We start from the raw sequence: 18822 nt of genomic DNA, 5'->3' as shown, positions 1-18822 counted from the left end.
GCTGTCTATATCAACCAGGGTGAGCCCCACCCCTTTCATGAGCGCACTGCGCGCGGAGTGACCCCTGTTACGCGCCCCAGGCAACAGGGGTGGCGGGCAGGTAAGCTGCGCGGGCGGAGCGCGCGGAGTGACCCCTGTTACGAGCCCCCGGTCACGGGGGTGGCGGGCAGGTAAGCTGCTTACCTGCTGCGCGTGACGCCGGCCGCGGCGAAGGCGGACGAGGCGGTGGTGACCCTGGACGTGCGTCGGGCCCTTCTCGCAGATCGCCTCAGCTACGGCTCCCGGTGGGGCCCTCTCGGGGGAAGGGGCCTCGGTCCCGGACCCCGGCGAGGCGTCACTTCTCCGCTCCGTAAAAGTGTCCATCTCTCTTTTTTTTTTTCTTCTGTTGTGGCATATGCAGCAGGTGCCTGCTCGTTTTTCGTATGTGGGTAACAACATTTAACTATGTATATATATTTCCGAATTGGTTTAACTGCCACCCGCCTGAATCTATTTAAAATCAAATTTTTTTTTATTTCAACCACCCGACCCGACCCGACCCGCGGATAAAATCTAATTTTTTTTAAATTTCATCCGCCCGATCCGCGGATAATCCGCGGACTCCGCGGTTGTGCCCGCAAACCGCGCATCTCTATTATGTATACAAGTTGTGACGTCACACAACACCACGCCCCTGTGACAGGAAGTAGATTTGATTATTATTTCTCAAATGTTGAAATGTATAAATAAAGGTTTTAAAAAAAAAGAAGGAAGTAACTATTGTACAATTAAGAGGAGCTTTATGTAACTGTTTTTTTTTTTGCGTTTGAATAGCAAACAATTTCATTGAATACAATTTTTTATTTATATTAATTTATTATATTTGTGTTTTAATTAATTGAGTTTGTCAAAAGACACTGTTTTAAAATTCAGGATAAAAAAATGTGTATTAAAAAAATTAAGTGCAGAAAATATTAGTGTTTAAAAGTTCAGTGCAAAAATATTTGGTGCGATAAAACCCAATTCATTCTTGATATACCGGAAATGAGTCTTGAGTTTTAAAGCAAAGCATTTTCTGCGATGAATTTTTTTACACACGGAATTCTAAAACACACATTTTGCCCACAATTTTTTATTCAATGAAACTGTCAGCGTTATTTGAGTCACTTTACAAAATTCAAACGCCAAAAATTTAAATTAAAGACAAAAAACAACATCCGGAAGATTCTGTTTCCGGTATCTTAAATTGTGTAATCATATTTTTATCGTTATAATTCACAAATAAACAATTACCAACGTATTAAAACATGCAACCTAAAAAACATTTCATGTTAAAATATATTTTTTAAGCAAGCAAGCAAAAGTTTAATAGAGCGTTCAACGTGATAACGTCACCACCGTAAAAAAAACGTAGGTCACGTGTTGCCTTCACGTCCAAAGATGCGTAACTTTTCCGAGTATTCCCGAATGGAAATGATAATAATCAACCCATATAGTGCAGCTTGACCAAAGTTGTATCTAAAATTGACGTACGGCCACCATTTTAGCAATTATTAACAATTCACGCCGCAGCCAAACATGTTAAACTTAAACTTGTCGGTGCGCGTTTATCGTTTGGAATAAATCTGACGGTTCCTGAAGGCAGCATCGTGCTGCACGACAAGTAACCTGCTAACTGAGCAGAGAGAACATCAACCATGGCTGCTCTTTTTACTGCAAGGAAAGGTGAGCACTTTTGACAAAAAGTATATCAAATTAATAATAAAACGTCTTTTGCCCGCGGACGTGAGCTGCTTGCTGGTTGTGTTTGCGCCAAACAGTCAGTTAGCCTAGCTAGCCGGTGCAGTTAAGTTAGCCTCGCTAATGTTTTTAAGCTTTGACATCCCTAACTATAATAATTAAACTCATCGAAAGATTTCATTTTAACACGCTAGGTGATTTGTGTCTTGTTTAGTTGACATGTTAGTCACCTAAGCGAGGTTAGCTAAGTAGAGGTAAATCAAAGAAATAAGCTGTTTTTAGTGAAAAGTGTAAAAAAAATAAAGCCGGTTATGTAGCAGGATTCCATACGTTTCATTTGTGATCATTCAGTTGAATTATGAGACGAAATTAACTGAGGTCGACCTTTCACCTACTTAGCATGCAGCTAGCTTGTGAGCTTATGTTTAGTTTATTATTTTAGTTGATTATTTCTTCGGTCAGTGGTCAACAAAATAAACAAAAAGTTTTACATAAACAAAAAGTTGTACGTTCATAAATTGAAAATGTTGCAGACTGAAAGGGTTTAGGCTGAAGTTGAACACTTATTGCGCCTAACGCTATAAACAATGTCAAATACAAGATGGTGTGGGAAAAAAATCGATTCAAATTCAAATCGCCATTCTCACGTTGTACGATTCACCAGAGGTGGGTAGAGTAGCCAGAAATTGTACTCAAGTAAGAGTACTGTTACTTTAGAGATTTATTACTCAAGTAAAAGTAAGGAGTAGTCACCCAAATATTTACTTGAGTAAAAGTAAAAAGTATGTTGTGAAAAAACTACTCAAGTACTGAGTAACTGATGAGTAACATACACACACACACACACACATATATATATATATATACATATACATTGATATATACAGTATATCATTTATATGTATTTATTTTGCTGTTTTTGTTTACATGTTAAAGGTGTTTTAATGAATATACATGCATGTTTAACATATAGATTCCTTTCTTTCATGAAGACTAGAATATAAGTTGGTGTATTACCTGATTCTGATGACTTGCATTGATTGGAATCAGACAGTAGTGATGATAATGTCCACGTTTTCAAATGGAGGAGAAGAAAAGTTCCTCCTTTCTGTCTAATACCACATGAAAGTGGTGGGTTTTTGGCATCCTATTTGTCCAGCTCCCATATTCGTTTTTATACACTTTACAAGAAATATATTGGCGTCAAACTCCGTAGCTTGCTGGCTTGTTTGCGCTGGCTTTCAGAGACTCTTGTTTTGAAAGCGCAGGCGCGATGGAGCGGCACTTTTATTGTGAAGACAGGAACGTCCTCATGTGCGGTCAGTCTTGAGGCTTTTGACGGGATGTACGGTTGAAATAAAAAAAGGATATTTTTTCCTTCACACTTTTGATTGATTGATTGGAACTTTTATTATTAGATTGCACAGTACAGTACATATTCCGTACAATTGACCACTAAATGGTAACACCCCAATAAGTTTTTCAACTTGTTTAAGTCAGGTCATGTGACCAACTGTCTCTGTTTGATTGGTCCCACGTCACCAGTGACTGCATCTGATTGGTGGAACGAAGTGAAACGTCACCAGTAAGGCAGGCACTTTGAAGGTCTGTCTGACAGACCAAAACAAACAAAGCGTGCATTAACAGATCGATAAAAATTAGTAGGGAGTAGCGAGCTGAATGTAGATAAAAGTAGCGGAGTAAAAGTAGCGTTCCTTCTCTATAAATATACTTAAATAAAAGTAAAAGTATGTTGCATTAAAACTACTCTTAGAAGTACAATTTATCCCAAAAGTTACTCAAGTAGATGTAACGGAGTAAATGTAGCGCGTTACTACCCACCTCTGCGATTCAGTATCGATTCTCATTTTTCAAAAATCGATTTTTTCTTGTTTTTTTATTTTTATTTTTATTTTTTTATTTTTTTTATTAATCAATCCAACAAAACAATACACAGTAATACCATAACAATGCAATCAAATTCCAAAACCAAACCCGACCCAGCAACACTCAGAACTGCAATAAACAGAGCAATTGAGAGGAGACACAAACACGACACAGAACAATCCAAAAGTAGTGAAACAAAAATGAATATTATCAACAACAGTATCAATATTAGTAACAATTTCAACATAGCAGTGATTAAAAATCCCTCATTGACATTATCATTAGACATTTATAAAAAAAAAAGAACAATAGTGTCACAGTGACTTACACTTGCATCGCATCTCATAAGCTTGACAACACACTGTGTCCAATATTTTCACAAAGATAAAATAAGTCATATTTTTGGTTCATTTAATAGTTAAAACAAATTTACATTATTGCAATCAGTTGATAAAACATTGTCCTTTACAATTATAAAAGCTTTTTACAAAAATCTACTACTCTGCTTGCATGTCAGCAGACTGGGGTAGATCCTGCTGAAATCCTATGTATTGAATAAATAGAGAATCCTTTTGAATCGGAAGAATATCGTTTTTTGAATCGAGAATCACGCTGTATCGAAAAAAATCGATTTATAATCGAATCGTGACCCCCAAGAATCGATATTGAATCGAATCGTGGGACACCCAAAGATTCGCAGCCCTACAAGATGAGCTTCCAAAAATTATGAAATTTCCTTTGCACAACATATTATAAATACACCTTGTACACAACATAAACATTGTTCAATTATATACACAGTAAAGACATGTTGAAATATCCTTGTACACGTGTTAGTTAAATCTTTGTACCAATTATATACTATATACAAACAATTATACTTCCATTATTATTTCTATCCCACATTTAGTGTGTAATTAACATTAATCATATTATTAACTACTGTGTTGATTCAAGAGTGATATATTTTTTCCAAGACATTGGTCTTAAAGTGTGTCTGCCCCACAGGATTTTTTAGGACCAGTCATAGACAATTTAGAGTGAAAAGCAAATGTTATTTTCACTCGTATACAAAACATTCTAACTTGGATTGTTTCCCTGGCTTCGAGACTCTCCCGAAGGACAGTGTGGCAAAGACACAACAAACTCCCTTCTTGTCTCTCATGGACACACACACACCTGTTGTTGTTGACTTTGGACTTATTGGCTGCGCAAGATCAAGGCCGCGGAACGGGGAGACACTGTAGGCTTACACACAAACATGCATCCAAAAAAACATACGCCAAACATACCCCTCCCCCCCAACCCAACGCCCTCGACACAAATCCCGTAGGGGTGATGAAAGGATGGTCAGCGCCGAGGGCTGCGGCCTACCACCATTACCCCGCACTCCCTTCCCTCTGTTGCTAGATATCTCGAGATGTATGTTGTAATATGTATGTATATGTGCTTTGCTATGGAGGTTTTGTCCCACTCCAGACTGGGCCCCCTTAGGAGCCCAGTCTAGATTGCCTTGTGGCGACCCATCAGCGTTCCTGTTCTGTAACCCTGTACACTGTTTGTTTGTCTAATCTTGAACGGGTTTGTGCTGAAAACAAAGTTTCGTTGTACTTGTGCAATGACAATAAATATCTATCCATCCATCCATCCATCCATCTTTTTTAAATGTGTGAATGGAACTGGAACATTTTAAGGAATCATCCAAGCATCTACTTTTTAAACTCGTTCTTATGTTTTTCTTCTGAAAGACAGCTGAACCTCTGATGTCATAATGTCGTAATGTTTGATGTGGTCTTCACGCAGCAAGCCTAAGAGCTAATATTTGATTTGGTCCTCAGCTCTGGGCCGTTGTCTGAGGGGCTGTCGGGGTGTGTCGCAGCTGGCCGAGCTGCCGGAGACCCATCAGATCCTCAGACAGACATGCAGAGACTTTGCTGACCGAGAGCTGACCCCCATCGCCTCCAAGCTGGACAAGGAGCAGTTCTACCCCGCCAAACAGGTGCACACTTCTGCCTACTGAGCCTCTGTTGTGCTAACTAGCCGAGCAACGCAGGGTGTGTTCAACTCTGGGTCATCAGTGTTCTTGACATGCAGATTTTAGAGCTGGGAGCCATGGGGGTGATGGCCATGGAGGTCCCTGAGGAGCTGGGCGGAGCCGGGATGGACTACCTGGCTTACAGCGTCGCCATGGAGGAGATCAGCCGGGGCTGCGCCAGCACTGGAGTGGTGGTTTCTGTCAACAACGTGAGTCGCTTTCTGTTCGCTTGGGACGAGTGACGTCGTTACTGTATCTCTTGTGTGTTTCCTCTTCAGTCTCTCTACCTGGGACCCGTCCTCAAGTTCGGTACTGAAGAACAGAAACACAAATGGATCACACCTTTCACCAGCGGAGAAAAAGTGGGCTGTTTCTCTCTGAGTGAACCAGGTATGGTGAGGTGGCTTTGGCCGTCCCCTAGAGCAGTGATTCTCAAACTTTTGTCACCAAGTACTGCTTCAGAAAACAATTGGCCCTCCAAGTACCACCATAATGACCAAGATTAAAATACACTTGCATAGTAGGCCTAAGTATTCATTAAAACAAGGCAGACATTTTATTTAACAAGTCTTTAATATTTTTTGCCACAAAGTTTGAACAGTAACACTGTGTTTGACTATTAAGTGGTTATTTGGTGTACCACAAGATCACCTGTGTCAAACTCAAGGCCCAGCCGGGGGCCACAGCTGGCCCGCCACATCATTTTACGTGGCCCGCGGAGACCTGAAAAAAATTGGCGTCAGTAAAGTACCTTATATCTTCCTATAAATGGATTTGGTTTTTCCATTTTGATAGAAAAAATTAGATTGCATACCTTTTCAATTTCAGTAGTATCCAACACTGCAACAAATATCATATTATCATGCTTTCCAAACATTTTTTTTTCAAAATACAAACAAACAAATACTTTGCTTGATTTATGATTTCAAGGCACGTTATCCATTACATTTTTCTGTGTGTGTGTGTGTGTGTGTGTGTGTGTGTGTGTGTGTGTGTGTGTGTGTGTGTGTGTGTGTGTGTGTGTGTGTGTGTGTGTGTGTGTGTGTGTGTGTGTGTGTGTGTGTGTGTGTGTGTGTGTGTGTGTGTGTGTGTGTGCATATATATATATATGTGTGTGTATATATGTGTATATATATATTAGAGATGCGCGGATAGGCAATTATTTCATCCGCAACCGCATCACAAAAGTCGTCAACCATCCGCCATCCACCCGATCTAACATTTAATCAAACCGCATCCGCCCGCACCCGCCCGTTGTTATATATCTAATATAGACGATGCAAGGCATTAGTGAGGTTATAAAGCTTTTGCCTGTTAAAGAAAGGAGACTGATCCAATTACAGCAGAGACATTCAATGCGTGCCACGCTGTCACGGCCCAGACGCACACCAGTTCGCAATCATCTGGGAGCCGCACTGAGCGCACCTCCAAGCGCGTGGAGGTGCGATGTCCCTCCACCCGCGGCGGCTCCCCCCGGGCTCGCGCCCGAGGCTTCGCGCACCGCGGGGGCCATCCTACTCGTCGCGGCAGGTAAGCTGCGCGGGCGGAGCGCGCGGATCGAGTGACCCCTGTTACGAGCCGGTGGCGGGCAGGTAAGCTGCTTACCTGCTGCGCGTGACGCCGGCCGCGGCGAAGGCGGACGAGGCGGGGTGTCGGTGCGGTGGGCGCGGTGGTGACCCTGGACGTGCGTCGGGCCCTTCTCGCGGATCACCTCGGCTACGGCTCCCGGTGGGGCCCTCTCGGGGGAAGGGGCCTCAGTCCCGGACCCCGGCGAGGCGTCCCTTCTCCGCTCCGTAAAAGTGTCCATCTCTCTTTTTTTTTTCTTCTTCTGTTGTGGCATATGCTGCAGGTGCCTGCTCGTTTTTCGTATGTGGGTAACAACATTTAACTATGTATATATATTTCCCAATTGGTTTAACTGCCACCCGCCTGAATCTATTTAAAATCAAATTTTTTTTTATTTCAACCGCCCGACCCGACCCGCGGATAAAATCTAATTTTTTTTATTTCAACCGCCCGAACCGCGGATAATCCGCGGACTCCGCGGACTCCGCGGACTCCGCGGTTGTGTCCGCAAACCGCGCATCTCTAATATATATATATATATATATATATATATATACACCGTAAAATCTATGGTTGTTTTTACAGTGTCTTACTGTAAATGGAATTATTAAAGGCTTAGTGGCCACATGCGTGGACAGCACCTTTTTAGCTCTTATTTCCAAAATTGTGTACACTACTGAATTGGGGTCTTATGTGGACACTTATACTGCCATCTGGTGGTGTCAGAAGAGTATAACATACAATGGAATTTGGAAAAAGAAGTGTAAAAATAAGAATTAGCATGTCACTAAACATGAAGTACACGTTATCAAAAGATGATTTCTTAGTTTTTATTCTAATTAGGGTCCAATAAGCCCAAATAGCAAAGATAAATTAAAAAAAGCATGTAAAAAAAAACAACACCTTGTGCCTTAAGAGGTTAAAGTAAAGTAAAAAAAAAATGGCAGATCAGATGCCAGAATTAAAAAAAAAAACAGTGCTACTGTTTTTGTATTTACACTATGTTGTAAAAAAACCAAAAAAAAACCACACACCGTAAAAAGAAACCCCATTTGTACTCTTCCATTTACTGTATTACTTTATGTTGTAAAAAAAATAAGTTAAATGTCAGTTTTTTACTTTAAAATGGACAGATTTTTATCCATCCGTCCATTTTCTACAGCATGTCCCTTTCAGGGTCACGGAGGTTGCTGGAGCCTATCCCAGCTGCACATGAGCGGTAGGCGGGTACAGAGGTGGGTAGTAACGCGCTACATTTACTCCGTTACATCTACTTGAGTAACTTTTGGGATAAATTGTACTTCTAAGAGTAGTTTTAATGCGACATACTTTTACTTTTACTTGAGTATATTTATAGAGAAGAAACGCTACTTTTACTCCGCTACTTTTATCTACATTCAGCTCGCTACTAATTTTTATCGATCTGTTAATGCACGCTTTGTTTGTTTTGGTCTGTCAGACAGACCTTCGTAGTGCCTGCGTTTCAACAAATACAGTCACTGGTGACGTTCACTCCGTTCCACCAATCAGATGCAGTCACTGGTGACGTTGGACCAATCAAACAGAGCCAGGGGTCACATGACCTGACTTAAACAAGTTGAAAAACTTATTGGGGTGTTACCATTTAGTGGTCAATTGTACGGAATATGTACTGTACTGTGCAATCTACTAATACAAGTTCCAATCAATCAATCAAAAGTGTGAAGGAAAAAAGACCATTTTTATTTCAACCGAACACCCCGTCAAAAGCCTATAGGCTGACTGCACAGTTCCTGTCTTCACAATAAAAGTGCCGCTCCATCGCGCCTGCGCTTTCAAAATAAGAGTCTCCGAAAGCCTGCGCAAACAAGCTAGCAAGCTACGGAGTTTGCCGCCAATGTATTTCTTGTAAAGTGTATAAAAACGAATATGGAAGCTGGACATATAAGATGCCAAAAACCAACCACTTTCATGTGGTATTAGACAGAAAGGAGGAACTTTTTTTCTCTTCCATTTGAAAACGTGGACGTTTGTCATCACTACTGTCTGATTCCAATCAATGCAAGTCATCAGAATCAGGTAATACACCAACTTATATTCTTGTCTTCATGAAAGAAAGGAATCTATATGTGTTAAACATGCATGTATATTCATTAAAACACTATTAACATGTAAACAAAAACGGCAAAAAATATATATAAATTATATATTGTATATATCAATGTATGTATATATATAAATATATATATATATATGTGTGTGTGTATATATATACATATGTATATGTGTGTGTGTGTGTGTGTGTGTGTGTGTATATATATATATATATATATATATGATATGTGTGTGTATGTTACTCATCAGTTACTCAGTACTTGAGTAGTTTTTTTACAACATACTTTTTACTTTTACTCAAGTAAATATTTGGGTGACTACTCCTTACTTTTACTTGAGTAATAAATCTCTAAAGTAACAGTACTCTTACTTGAGTACAATTTCTGGCTACTCTACCCACCTCTGCGCGGGTACAACCTGGACAAGTCACCACCAGATGTTTATACAGTGTATATGAAAAAAAACATTTATTATTTAAATGCATGGGGGGAAAAAAATCATGTTAGTTAGTACAAGCGGCCCTCTGATGGCAGCTCTAACTATGATGTGGCCCTCAGTTTGACATCCCTGCACTAGATGGAGCCGGCGTACCACACGGTTTGAGAATCACTGCTGTAGGCTGATGTCGGAGGATTACAGCATCACAATTCCTGACTCTCATGTCTCAAAGGGAACGGCAGCGACGCGGGCGCCGCATCCACCGTGGCCCATCAGGACGGGGACGAGTGGGTCCTGAACGGGACCAAAGCGTGGATCACCAACAGCTGGGACGCCTCGGCCACCGTCGTCTTCGCCACCACCGACAAGAAGCTCAAACACAAGGCATGCTGTCCCCTCTTGCAGAAATATGGTCTAACTGTAGTCTGATTTTGGTCTCCTGAATGGACCCACAGGGCATCAGTGCCTTCCTGATCCCCATGCCCCACCCGGGCCTCTCGCTGGGGAAGAAGGAGGACAAGCTGGGCATCAAGGCCTCGTCCACCGCCAACATCATCCTGGAGGACTGCAGAATCCCGCTCGACCACATGCTGGGTCCTCGCGGCGCCGGCTTCAAAATCGCCATGGTAAGGACCCGCTCTCCCCCCGTCACTCTTCGACAAACGCATGCTAGAATATGACGTTTCGTCCCTTCAGCAAACGTTGGACAGCGGACGCATCGGCATTGCCGCTCAGGCGCTCGGCATCGCTCAGGCGTCGCTGGACTGCGCCGCAGACTACGCACACAAACGCAGCGCTTTCGGAGCGCCCATCGGAAAGCTGCAAGCCATCCAGGTGACACGCGTCGGCGCTCCGTGTGATGCTGACCTTTGTAGCTTGAGCCAAAGTGAATCACCATGTAGTGAAATTACTGCCAAACACACACAAATGTTTTTACTCACAAGTAGAGATGTCCGATAATGGCTTTTTTGCCCATATCCGATATTCCGATATTGTCCAAATCTTAATTACCAATTCCGATATCAACCGATACCAATATATACAGTCGTAGAATTAACACATTATTATGCCTAATTCTGTTGTGATGCCCCGCTGGATGCATTAAACAATGTAACAAGGTTTTCCAAAATAAATCAACTCAAGTTATGGAAGAAAATGCCAACATGGCACTGCCATATTTATTATCGAAGTCACAAAGTGCATTCTTTTTTTTAACATGCCTCAAAACAGCAGCTTGGAATTTGGGACATGCTCTCCCTGAGAGAGCATGAAGAGGTTGAGGTTGGGGGGGAAGGGGGGGTTGTATATTGTAGCGTCCCGGAAGAGTTAGTGCTGCAAGAGGTTCTGGGTACCGTATTTTCCGCACTATTAGCCGCACCTAAAAACCACAAATTTACTCAAAAGCTGACAGTGCGGCTTATAACCCGGTGCGCTTTATATATGGATTAATATTAAGATTCATTTTCATAAAGTTTAGGTCTCGCAACTACGGTAAACAGCCGCCATCTTTTTTCCCCGTAGAACAGGAAGCGCTTCTTCTTCTACGGCAAGCAACCGCCAAGGTAAGCACCCGCCCCCATAGAAGAGGAAGCGCTTCTTCTTCTACTGTAAGCAACCACCCGCCCCCGTAGAAGAAGAAAAAGCGCGCGGATATACCGTACGTTTCATTTCCTTTGTGTGTTTACATCTGTAAAGACCACAAAATGGCTCCTACTAAGCGACAGGGATCCGGTTCATGAAAAGACGCAATCTCTCCATCCACACACGGACTACTATTTCACAGCAACTGCCTAAAGACTTTCAAGAAAAGCTGGCTACTTTCCGTGCATATTGTAAAAACAAGATAGCTGAAAAAAAGATCCGGCCAGAGAACATTATCAACATGGACGAGGTTCCACTGACTTTTGATATTCCTGTGAACCGCACTGTGGATACAACGGGAGCACGTACGGTGAATATTCGCACCACAGGGAATGAGAAGTCGTCCTTCACTGTGGTTCTAGCTTGCCATGCTAATGGCCAGAAACTTCCACCCATGGTGATATTCAAAAGGAAGACCTTGCCAAAAGAGACCTTTCCAGCCGGCGTCATCATAAAAGCTAACTCGAAGGGATGGCTGGATGAAGAAAAGATGAGCGAGTGGTTAAGGTAAGTTTACGCGAAGAGGCCGGGTGGCTTTTTTCAGCAGCTCCGTCCATGTTGCTATACGACTCCATGCGCGCCCACATCACGCTGGTTTTTAATATATTATTAAAGTTTGACTGACCTATCTGACTGTTTTTTTGACATTCCCTTTAGCGCAGTTAGATGCGGCTTATAACACGGGGCGGCTTATAGGTGGACAAAGTTTTGAAATATGCCGTTCATTGAAGGCGCGGCTTATAACCCAGGGCGGCTTATGGTGCGGAAAATACGGTATTTGTTCTGTTGTGTTTCTGTTGTGTTACGGTGCGGCTGTTTTCCCGAAATGTGTTAGTCATTCTTGTTTGGTGTGGGTTCACAGTGTTGCGCATATTTGTAACAGTGTTAAAGTTGTTTATACGGCCACCCTCAGTGTGACCTGTATGGCTGTTGACCAAGTATGACTTGCATTCACTTGTGTGTGTGAAAAGCCGTAGATATTATGTGATTGGGCCGGCACGCAAAGGAAGTGCCTTTTAAGGTTTATTGGCGCTCTTTACTTCTACCTACGTCCGTGTACACGGCGGCGTTTTAAAAAGTCATACATTTTACTTTTTGAAACCGATACCGCTAATTTTGAAACAGATACCGATAATTTCCAATATTAAAATTTTAAAGCATTTAACGGGCGATAATATCGGCAGTCCGATATTATCGGACATCCCTATTCGCAAGTATAAAAACAATTTCATTTAATAAAAAAATGTTTTGCAAGTAAAAAAACAAAAAAAAACTTCTATAGAGTCACACGCTTGCACTTAGAGCACCAGTAATTCGCACTTTGCAACGACAGGTGGTGCTGCCGAGTCAATTTAAAGGGACCCTATTATGCAAAACCAACTTTTCTCACTTTTTGGTACCTGCTTATGTGTATTTGGGATGTGCAGAAGTCCCGAAAATTTTAAATCAAAGTCTTGCCTTCCTATCTACCAAATTTTTCGGACTATAAGGCGCACCTAAAATCCTTTGTTTTTCTCAAAAATCAACAGTGCGCCTTGTAGTCCTTATGTACGGAATCATTTTGGTTGTGCTTATTGACCTCATAGCAATTTTATTTGGTACATGGTGTAATAAGTGTGACCAGTAGATGGCAGTCACACATAAGAGATACGTGTAGACTGCAATGTGACTTAAGTAAACAACACGAAAATGTTATATGTTCCATTGAAAATATAGTACATTACACACGGCGCTCAAAATGTTTTAGTATGACTTCGGTAAGCTGTGAAGCTGCACCGCTTGATGGATTGTACTGTGCTTCAACATAGGAGTATTATTATGGTGTGTGTATAAGGTAAGACTTATTATCTGGCGTGTTAAGATAGAGTTCAAGGGTGGACCCCGGGATGCAGAGAATGGAGGCAAGGGAAGCGATAACAAATGAAAATATTTAATAAGTCCAAAATGGTAACTAAGGGTGATGGGGCAAAGTGCACACCATGGGAAATATAATAAAAGTAGTCTCTTTCAGAGGTTGGCGGAGCGAAGGTCAGGACGCACACAGCGTGGCAAAAACTAGTCCTCTAAAACAAGGTGGCTAGGAAAACAAAAACACAACAAAGTCAATATAACAGAAATATGCGAAGGCAACATACCAGGGAAGCAGAATCAAGGTAGCACATGTCAGAGCTGAGTTCAGGAACAATAACCGGCGGGGACCAGCTGGTGGAGACGCACTTAAATACTACCAGGAGATGATTAGCAGCAGGTGTGCCTCGTTGGGGACAAAAGACTGTGGAAGAAACTGAAAAAACCAATAGAGAAGGCAGGGAGAAGACAACAAACATAACATGGCGTTTTGTTTTGCAATATTACGCAAAAGCAACTTTTCTTACCTTCTGGTACCCGCTGATCTGTATTTGGGATCTGCATAAGTCTTGAAAATCTGCGTGTAGTCCGTGCCGACGCCGTAGTCGATAAGCTTCTTCTTTTTCTCTATCTTCTTGTTATGGGGCATTCATCCTCTGCTGTTGCCATTTCTAATATAAAGTAGTGTAAAGTTCTTACTTATATCTGTCAGTAAACTCACCATGAAAGCACTAAAACATACCGGTGTAGTGAGTTTACATTATTCACCCAAGTAACTTTAGTGAAGTGAATTATATTTATATAGCGCTTTTCTCTAGTGACTCAAAGCGCTTTTACATAGTGAAACCTAATACCTAAGTTACATTTAAAGCAGTGTGGGTGGCACTGGGAGCAGGTGGGTAAAGTGTCTTGCCTAAGGACACAACGACAGTGACTAGGATGGCAGAAGTGGGGATTGAACCTGCAACCCTCAAGTTGCTGGCACGGCCACTCTACCAACCGAGCTATACCGCCTTTTAGTTATTAGAGTTCCGGTCGGACGCTTTTTCACGGGACACATTTCCGGCGTTGTTATTGTCAAGTTGCTAAACTATAAAGGTAAATCATGTTGCTAATATTGTCATACATAAGTTAATAATAGTTAGCATACTATTGCCATAGTAGCTGACATGTTACACTTTAAACTAGGGCTGCAACTAACAACTCATTTGATCATCGATTAATCTGTCGATTATTACTTCGATTAATAATCGAATAAAAGAGACAAACTACATTTCTATCCTTTCCAGTATTTTATCGGGGAAAAACCAGCATACTGGCACCATACTTATTAGGGCCCGCATGGCCCATTGTATAAGGACTCCTTATGCAATGGGACATAAGGACCTATTGAATTTGTAAGGTTTTATTATTCTTTAGTCTTTATTCTTCCGCCGCCACATTAAACTGTAATTTGACCCACTTAACATGCTTCAAAACTCACCATATTTGACCCACACATCAGGACCTGCGAAAATTGCCTTTAAAAAAAAAAAAATGAACCATAAAACTCAAAATTGCGCTCTAGCGCCCCCTAGGAAAAAAAAAAAAACTAGACTGCCTGTAACTCCCACTAGGAAGGTCGGAGAGACATGAAACAAAAACCTCTATGTAGGTCTGACTCAGACCTAGATTTTATAATAGTACATTCTCGGGCTAAAATCAACAGGAAGTTGGCAATTCCCCCTTCAAGACAAAAAAGTACTAAAAACAGTCACTTTTGCCTCTTTGATCTGTAATTTGACCCCCTTAACATGCTTCAAAACTCACCAAACTGAACGCACACATCAGGACTGGCAAAAATTGCGATCTAATAAAAAAACCTAACCCCAAATCTCAAAATTGCGCTCTACCGCAATTTTTGAATAAAACGCAGAAAAAACTGCTCCTCGGAAGAAAAAAATGACAAAACTGCCTGTAACTCCCACTGGGAAGGTCGGAGAGACATGAAACAAAAACCTCTATGTCGGTCTCACTTAGAACTGCATTTCATAAATTGACAACCCCCAGCAAAAATCAACAGGAAGTTTGCTATTCCCCCTTCAAAACAAAATTTTTGTAAAAACCGGTCACCTTTCTTCAAACATTATCTCCTCTGAGCGCGTTTGTTGTTTCAGCTTCAAACTAACACAGGAGAGAGATTGAACCCTTCTGATTAAAAGTTGGCGAAAGAGTTTTGATACCTGCTCCGGTTTTGATTTTATGACCCTTCAAAGAACCGCTGATGCTGCTGCGCTGCTGTTTTTTTAAGATGGCTGCTTAAAAGCAGGATGCACCAGCGTGCCCACACAATGCAGACTAGGTAGGTACACTAGACAAAAGTCTTGGGACAGTTATGACTATCACTGGACAAAAGTATTGGGACACTTAAGCCGAAAACTGGACAAAAGTATTGGGACACTTGGGACTACAACTTGACAAAAGTATTGGGACACTTACGACTAAAAGTAGACAACAGTATTGGGAAATTTAGGACTACCACTGGACAAAAGTATTGGGACACTTACACTGGACAAAAGTATTGGGACACTTGGGACTAAAACTTGACAAAAGTATTGGGACACTTAGGACTAGCACCTGCCAAATACGCGGGCCCAACCAATGCTGCTTGCAGCTTTAATTTTGGTTATTGTTTCTCAGCTGTTTGTAAATGTTGCAGTTTATAAATAAAGGTTCATAAAAAAATAAATTAAAAAATGATAAAGTAGATCCAACGAATCGATGACTAAATTAATCGCCAGCTATTTTGATAATCGATTTTAATCAATTCAATCGATTAGTTGTTGCAGCCCTACTTTAAACAACGTATTGTCATCCAGTTACCTCCAAGTGGCGTGTGAGTGTTACTTCACACAGCTCTTTGCTTGTTTAGTTCAAGATCGCCGACATGGCCGTGGCCGTTGAGAGCGCCCGCCTCCTCACGTGGAAAGCTTCTCTCCTTCGCGATGCTAAAAGACCCTTCACCAAGGTATAATCCACCCGCCTACCACCTATCGGCAACCCTTTCACAATAAAACTCCTCTCCAGGAAGCAGCCATGGCCAAGCTCGCCGCCTCCGAGGCCGCCACGTTCTGCTCTCACCAGGTGAGGCGCCAGAGGCAGACCCCCCCGCCCCCCTTTTTTTTAATGTCGTTAGAATCATTCCTAATGTTTTGTCTTGTGGGTCACACTTCAGGCCATCCAGGTTCTGGGGGGGATGGGTTACGTGACGGACATGCCAGCTGAGCGCCACTATCGCGACGCTCGCATCACCGAGATCTACGAGGGCACCAGCGAGATCCAAAGACTGGTCATAGCGGGGCAGCTGCTCAAGGAGTACCAAGTGTAGACCCCGACTGTCACTTGGCTGGACCCCCAACAGGAAGTGCTACGCCCTCAGCAGACATCATGGCGGTCGTGAGTTCACTTACTGTGCCTTTTTTTTTTTTTTTTTTACCCCCTCCAGACTTTCACTTTATGTTCAATCTCCTGGCAACAGGGGTGACCTTGGATGTCACATGACCATTTTCAGTGTGTGTGTGTGTGTGTGTACATATTTGAATGTTTAACACTTCTTATCAGTGAGGTGAACGTGCGAGGCCCCAAGGGGGGGGGGGGTTGGGTCCTTATAGACTTCCTGATTGTTCTGATAAGGACTTGACGAGTGATGTCATTTGAATAAATAAACAGTCAACATTTATTTAAAGAGCTTTATAAAAGTACAAAAACATCAAAAAGTGGATCCTCATTTGCATATTTACATTTCATACAGGTAAAAATCATTAGAGGGTGTACCTAATCAAGTGTCCACACAAGTCATCGATGAATAGGAGTATTGATGAGTTGAAAATAATGTTGGTTCTGGTTCAGTTTTGGTTCACACATAGAGCTTCTTCTCGCTGTGTGTGTACTCGACGGGGTAAGGGTTTCTTGCCGCACGGCCAAAAGAGCAGCAGAGGAGTCCGCCCCCCAGCAGGAGGAGCGCGGCGGCGGCCCAGCCAATGTAGATGGCGGCCCCGATCTCCCTCTTCTTGGAGGGAGGCACCTTGGGATCGTGGAAGTCCGTGATGATGTTGCCGGCCATCCAGCAGAGCGGAACCAGAACGAGCACGCCGCTGACGACGTAGACGAGGCCGCCGGCGTACACGGCGCGGGCCTTGAGCACCTCCTGGCGGATGCAGTTGGTGCACTGCGCCCCCGCCAACGTGGCGGCCAGCGCCAGCACGCCCAGCACGACCGAGACCACCGTCAGGGCGCGGGCCGTCTGCAGGTCGCGCGGCAGACTCAGCATGGAGTCGTGCACCTTGCACTGCATCTGACCCGTGGACTGGACCACGCACGACATCCACAGACCGTCCCACATGGTCTGCGCCACCACGATGTTGGAGTCCAAGAAGGCTGTCACTTTCCACGTGGGCAGCACGCACGCCACCATCACCAGCATTGAGCCCCACGTGCACAGGCCCAGGCCCAGCGGCTCCAAGATAGCCGCCAGCATCTTCGCCGTCGCCGCTGCTGTGATGTGATGTTCCTGTGGAGGCTCCTCTGTGGACGGCGCTGCGTGGAAGCCTTGCATGCGCTCCGCCCGCACGCCGCTTTTAAGGACTCGTGCCAACGCCTCTCAGCCACGCTTTGGACCAATCAGAGTGAAGTATCTCTTTGTCTCCATGAGGGGGGGGTTTGTGTCCGCCTCCTGAGTCTATGTGCACGACTTTAGTCATCATTTCAGAACATCAATTAAGGCAAATACTTTAGTGCTGTAATCTGATAATGTTGCTGGGAGGCGGGGCTTCTACGGGAAACGTCAGCTTCCTGTCAGTCCAGCTGAAGAAACATTCTTTTTTTTTTTTTTTTCAAGGCAACATCCATTGCACTATGACACATTTAAACAACACAACATTGTCACAACTTCTACAACAGGACTTCACACAGAACAATTGAAGGATATGAGGACCATTTTTTACATTAAAGATACTAAAACCAGTACAACGTAGGTCAGTATATGCTAAACTAGGACAACAAAACATCGATATCAGGGGTGCCCACTCTTTTTCTGCAGGCGAGCTTTTTTTCAATTGACCAAGTGGCATACTTGCCAACCTAGAGACCTCCAAATTCGGGAGATTTGGAGGGGGGGGAGGAGTATATTTATAGCTAGAATTCACTAAAATTCAAGTATTTCTTATATATATATATATATATATATATGTGTATAAATAAAATAAATACTTGACTTTCAGTGAATTCTAGCTATATACTGTATATATGTGTGTGTGTGTATATATATATATATATATATATATATAGCTAGAATTCACTGAAAGTCAAGTATTTATTTTATTTATATGTATATATATATCCATCCATCCATCCATTTTCTACCGCTTATTCCCTTTTGGGGGGGCGCTGGAGCCTATCTCAGCTACAATCGGGCGGAAGGCGGGGTACACCCTGGACAAGTCGCCAGCTCATCGCAGGGCCAACACAGATAGACAGACAACATTCACACTCACATCCACACACTAGGGCCAATTTAGTGTTGCCAATCAACTTATCCCCAGGTGCATGTCTTTGGA

At 42.7% G+C, this 18822-nt stretch overlaps 2 protein-coding genes across 3 annotated transcripts; one reads left to right on the top strand and one right to left on the bottom strand.

The window, feature by feature from the left end:
* The first annotated feature begins 1443 nt into the window (after positions 1–1443).
* Positions 1444–16983, top strand: acads (acyl-CoA dehydrogenase short chain). 2 transcript variants are annotated; one of them, XM_061926931.2, is made up of 10 exons: positions 1444–1704; positions 5445–5605; positions 5701–5850; positions 5920–6031; positions 9972–10123; positions 10195–10365; positions 10436–10573; positions 16140–16235; positions 16295–16351; positions 16443–16983. In XM_061926931.2, the coding sequence occupies exons 1-10, from the start codon at positions 1677–1679 to the stop codon at positions 16593–16595; spliced, it is 1218 nt and encodes a 405-aa protein (XP_061782915.1). In that variant the 5' UTR covers positions 1444–1676; the 3' UTR covers positions 16596–16983. The 2 variants fall into 2 exon arrangements, with proteins under 2 accessions (XP_061782915.1, XP_061782916.1); XM_061926932.1 differs by lacking the exon at positions 1444–1704 and having other exon boundaries at positions 5459–5605; positions 5685–5850.
* cldn5b (claudin 5b) lies at positions 16943–17805 on the bottom strand. The gene has a single exon (XM_061926933.1). The coding sequence runs from the start codon at positions 17742–17744 to the stop codon at positions 17124–17126; it is 621 nt and encodes a 206-aa protein (XP_061782917.1). The 5' UTR covers positions 17745–17805; the 3' UTR covers positions 16943–17123.
* Positions 17806–18822: the final 1017 nt, after the last annotated feature.

Source organism: Nerophis lumbriciformis, linkage group LG32, assembly GCF_033978685.3.
Source record: "Nerophis lumbriciformis linkage group LG32, RoL_Nlum_v2.1, whole genome shotgun sequence".
Taxonomy (NCBI): domain Eukaryota; kingdom Metazoa; phylum Chordata; class Actinopteri; order Syngnathiformes; family Syngnathidae; genus Nerophis; species Nerophis lumbriciformis.
This window is presented reverse-complemented; position numbering and strand designations above follow the sequence as displayed.

Coding starts and splice junctions, on each gene's coding strand:
- acads (XM_061926931.2), top strand. CDS start 1,677: ATGGCTGCTCTTTTTACTGCAAGGAAAG. Junction 1,705..5,444: donor TCTTTTTACTGCAAGGAAAG/GTGAGCACTTTT, acceptor TTTGGTCCTCAG/CTCTGGGCCGTTGTCTGAGG. Junction 10,124..10,194: donor ACAAGAAGCTCAAACACAAG/GCATGCTGTCCC, acceptor ATGGACCCACAG/GGCATCAGTGCCTTCCTGAT.
- cldn5b (XM_061926933.1), bottom strand. CDS start 17,744: ATGCTGGCGGCTATCTTGGAGCCGCTGGGCCTGGGCCTGTGCACGTGG.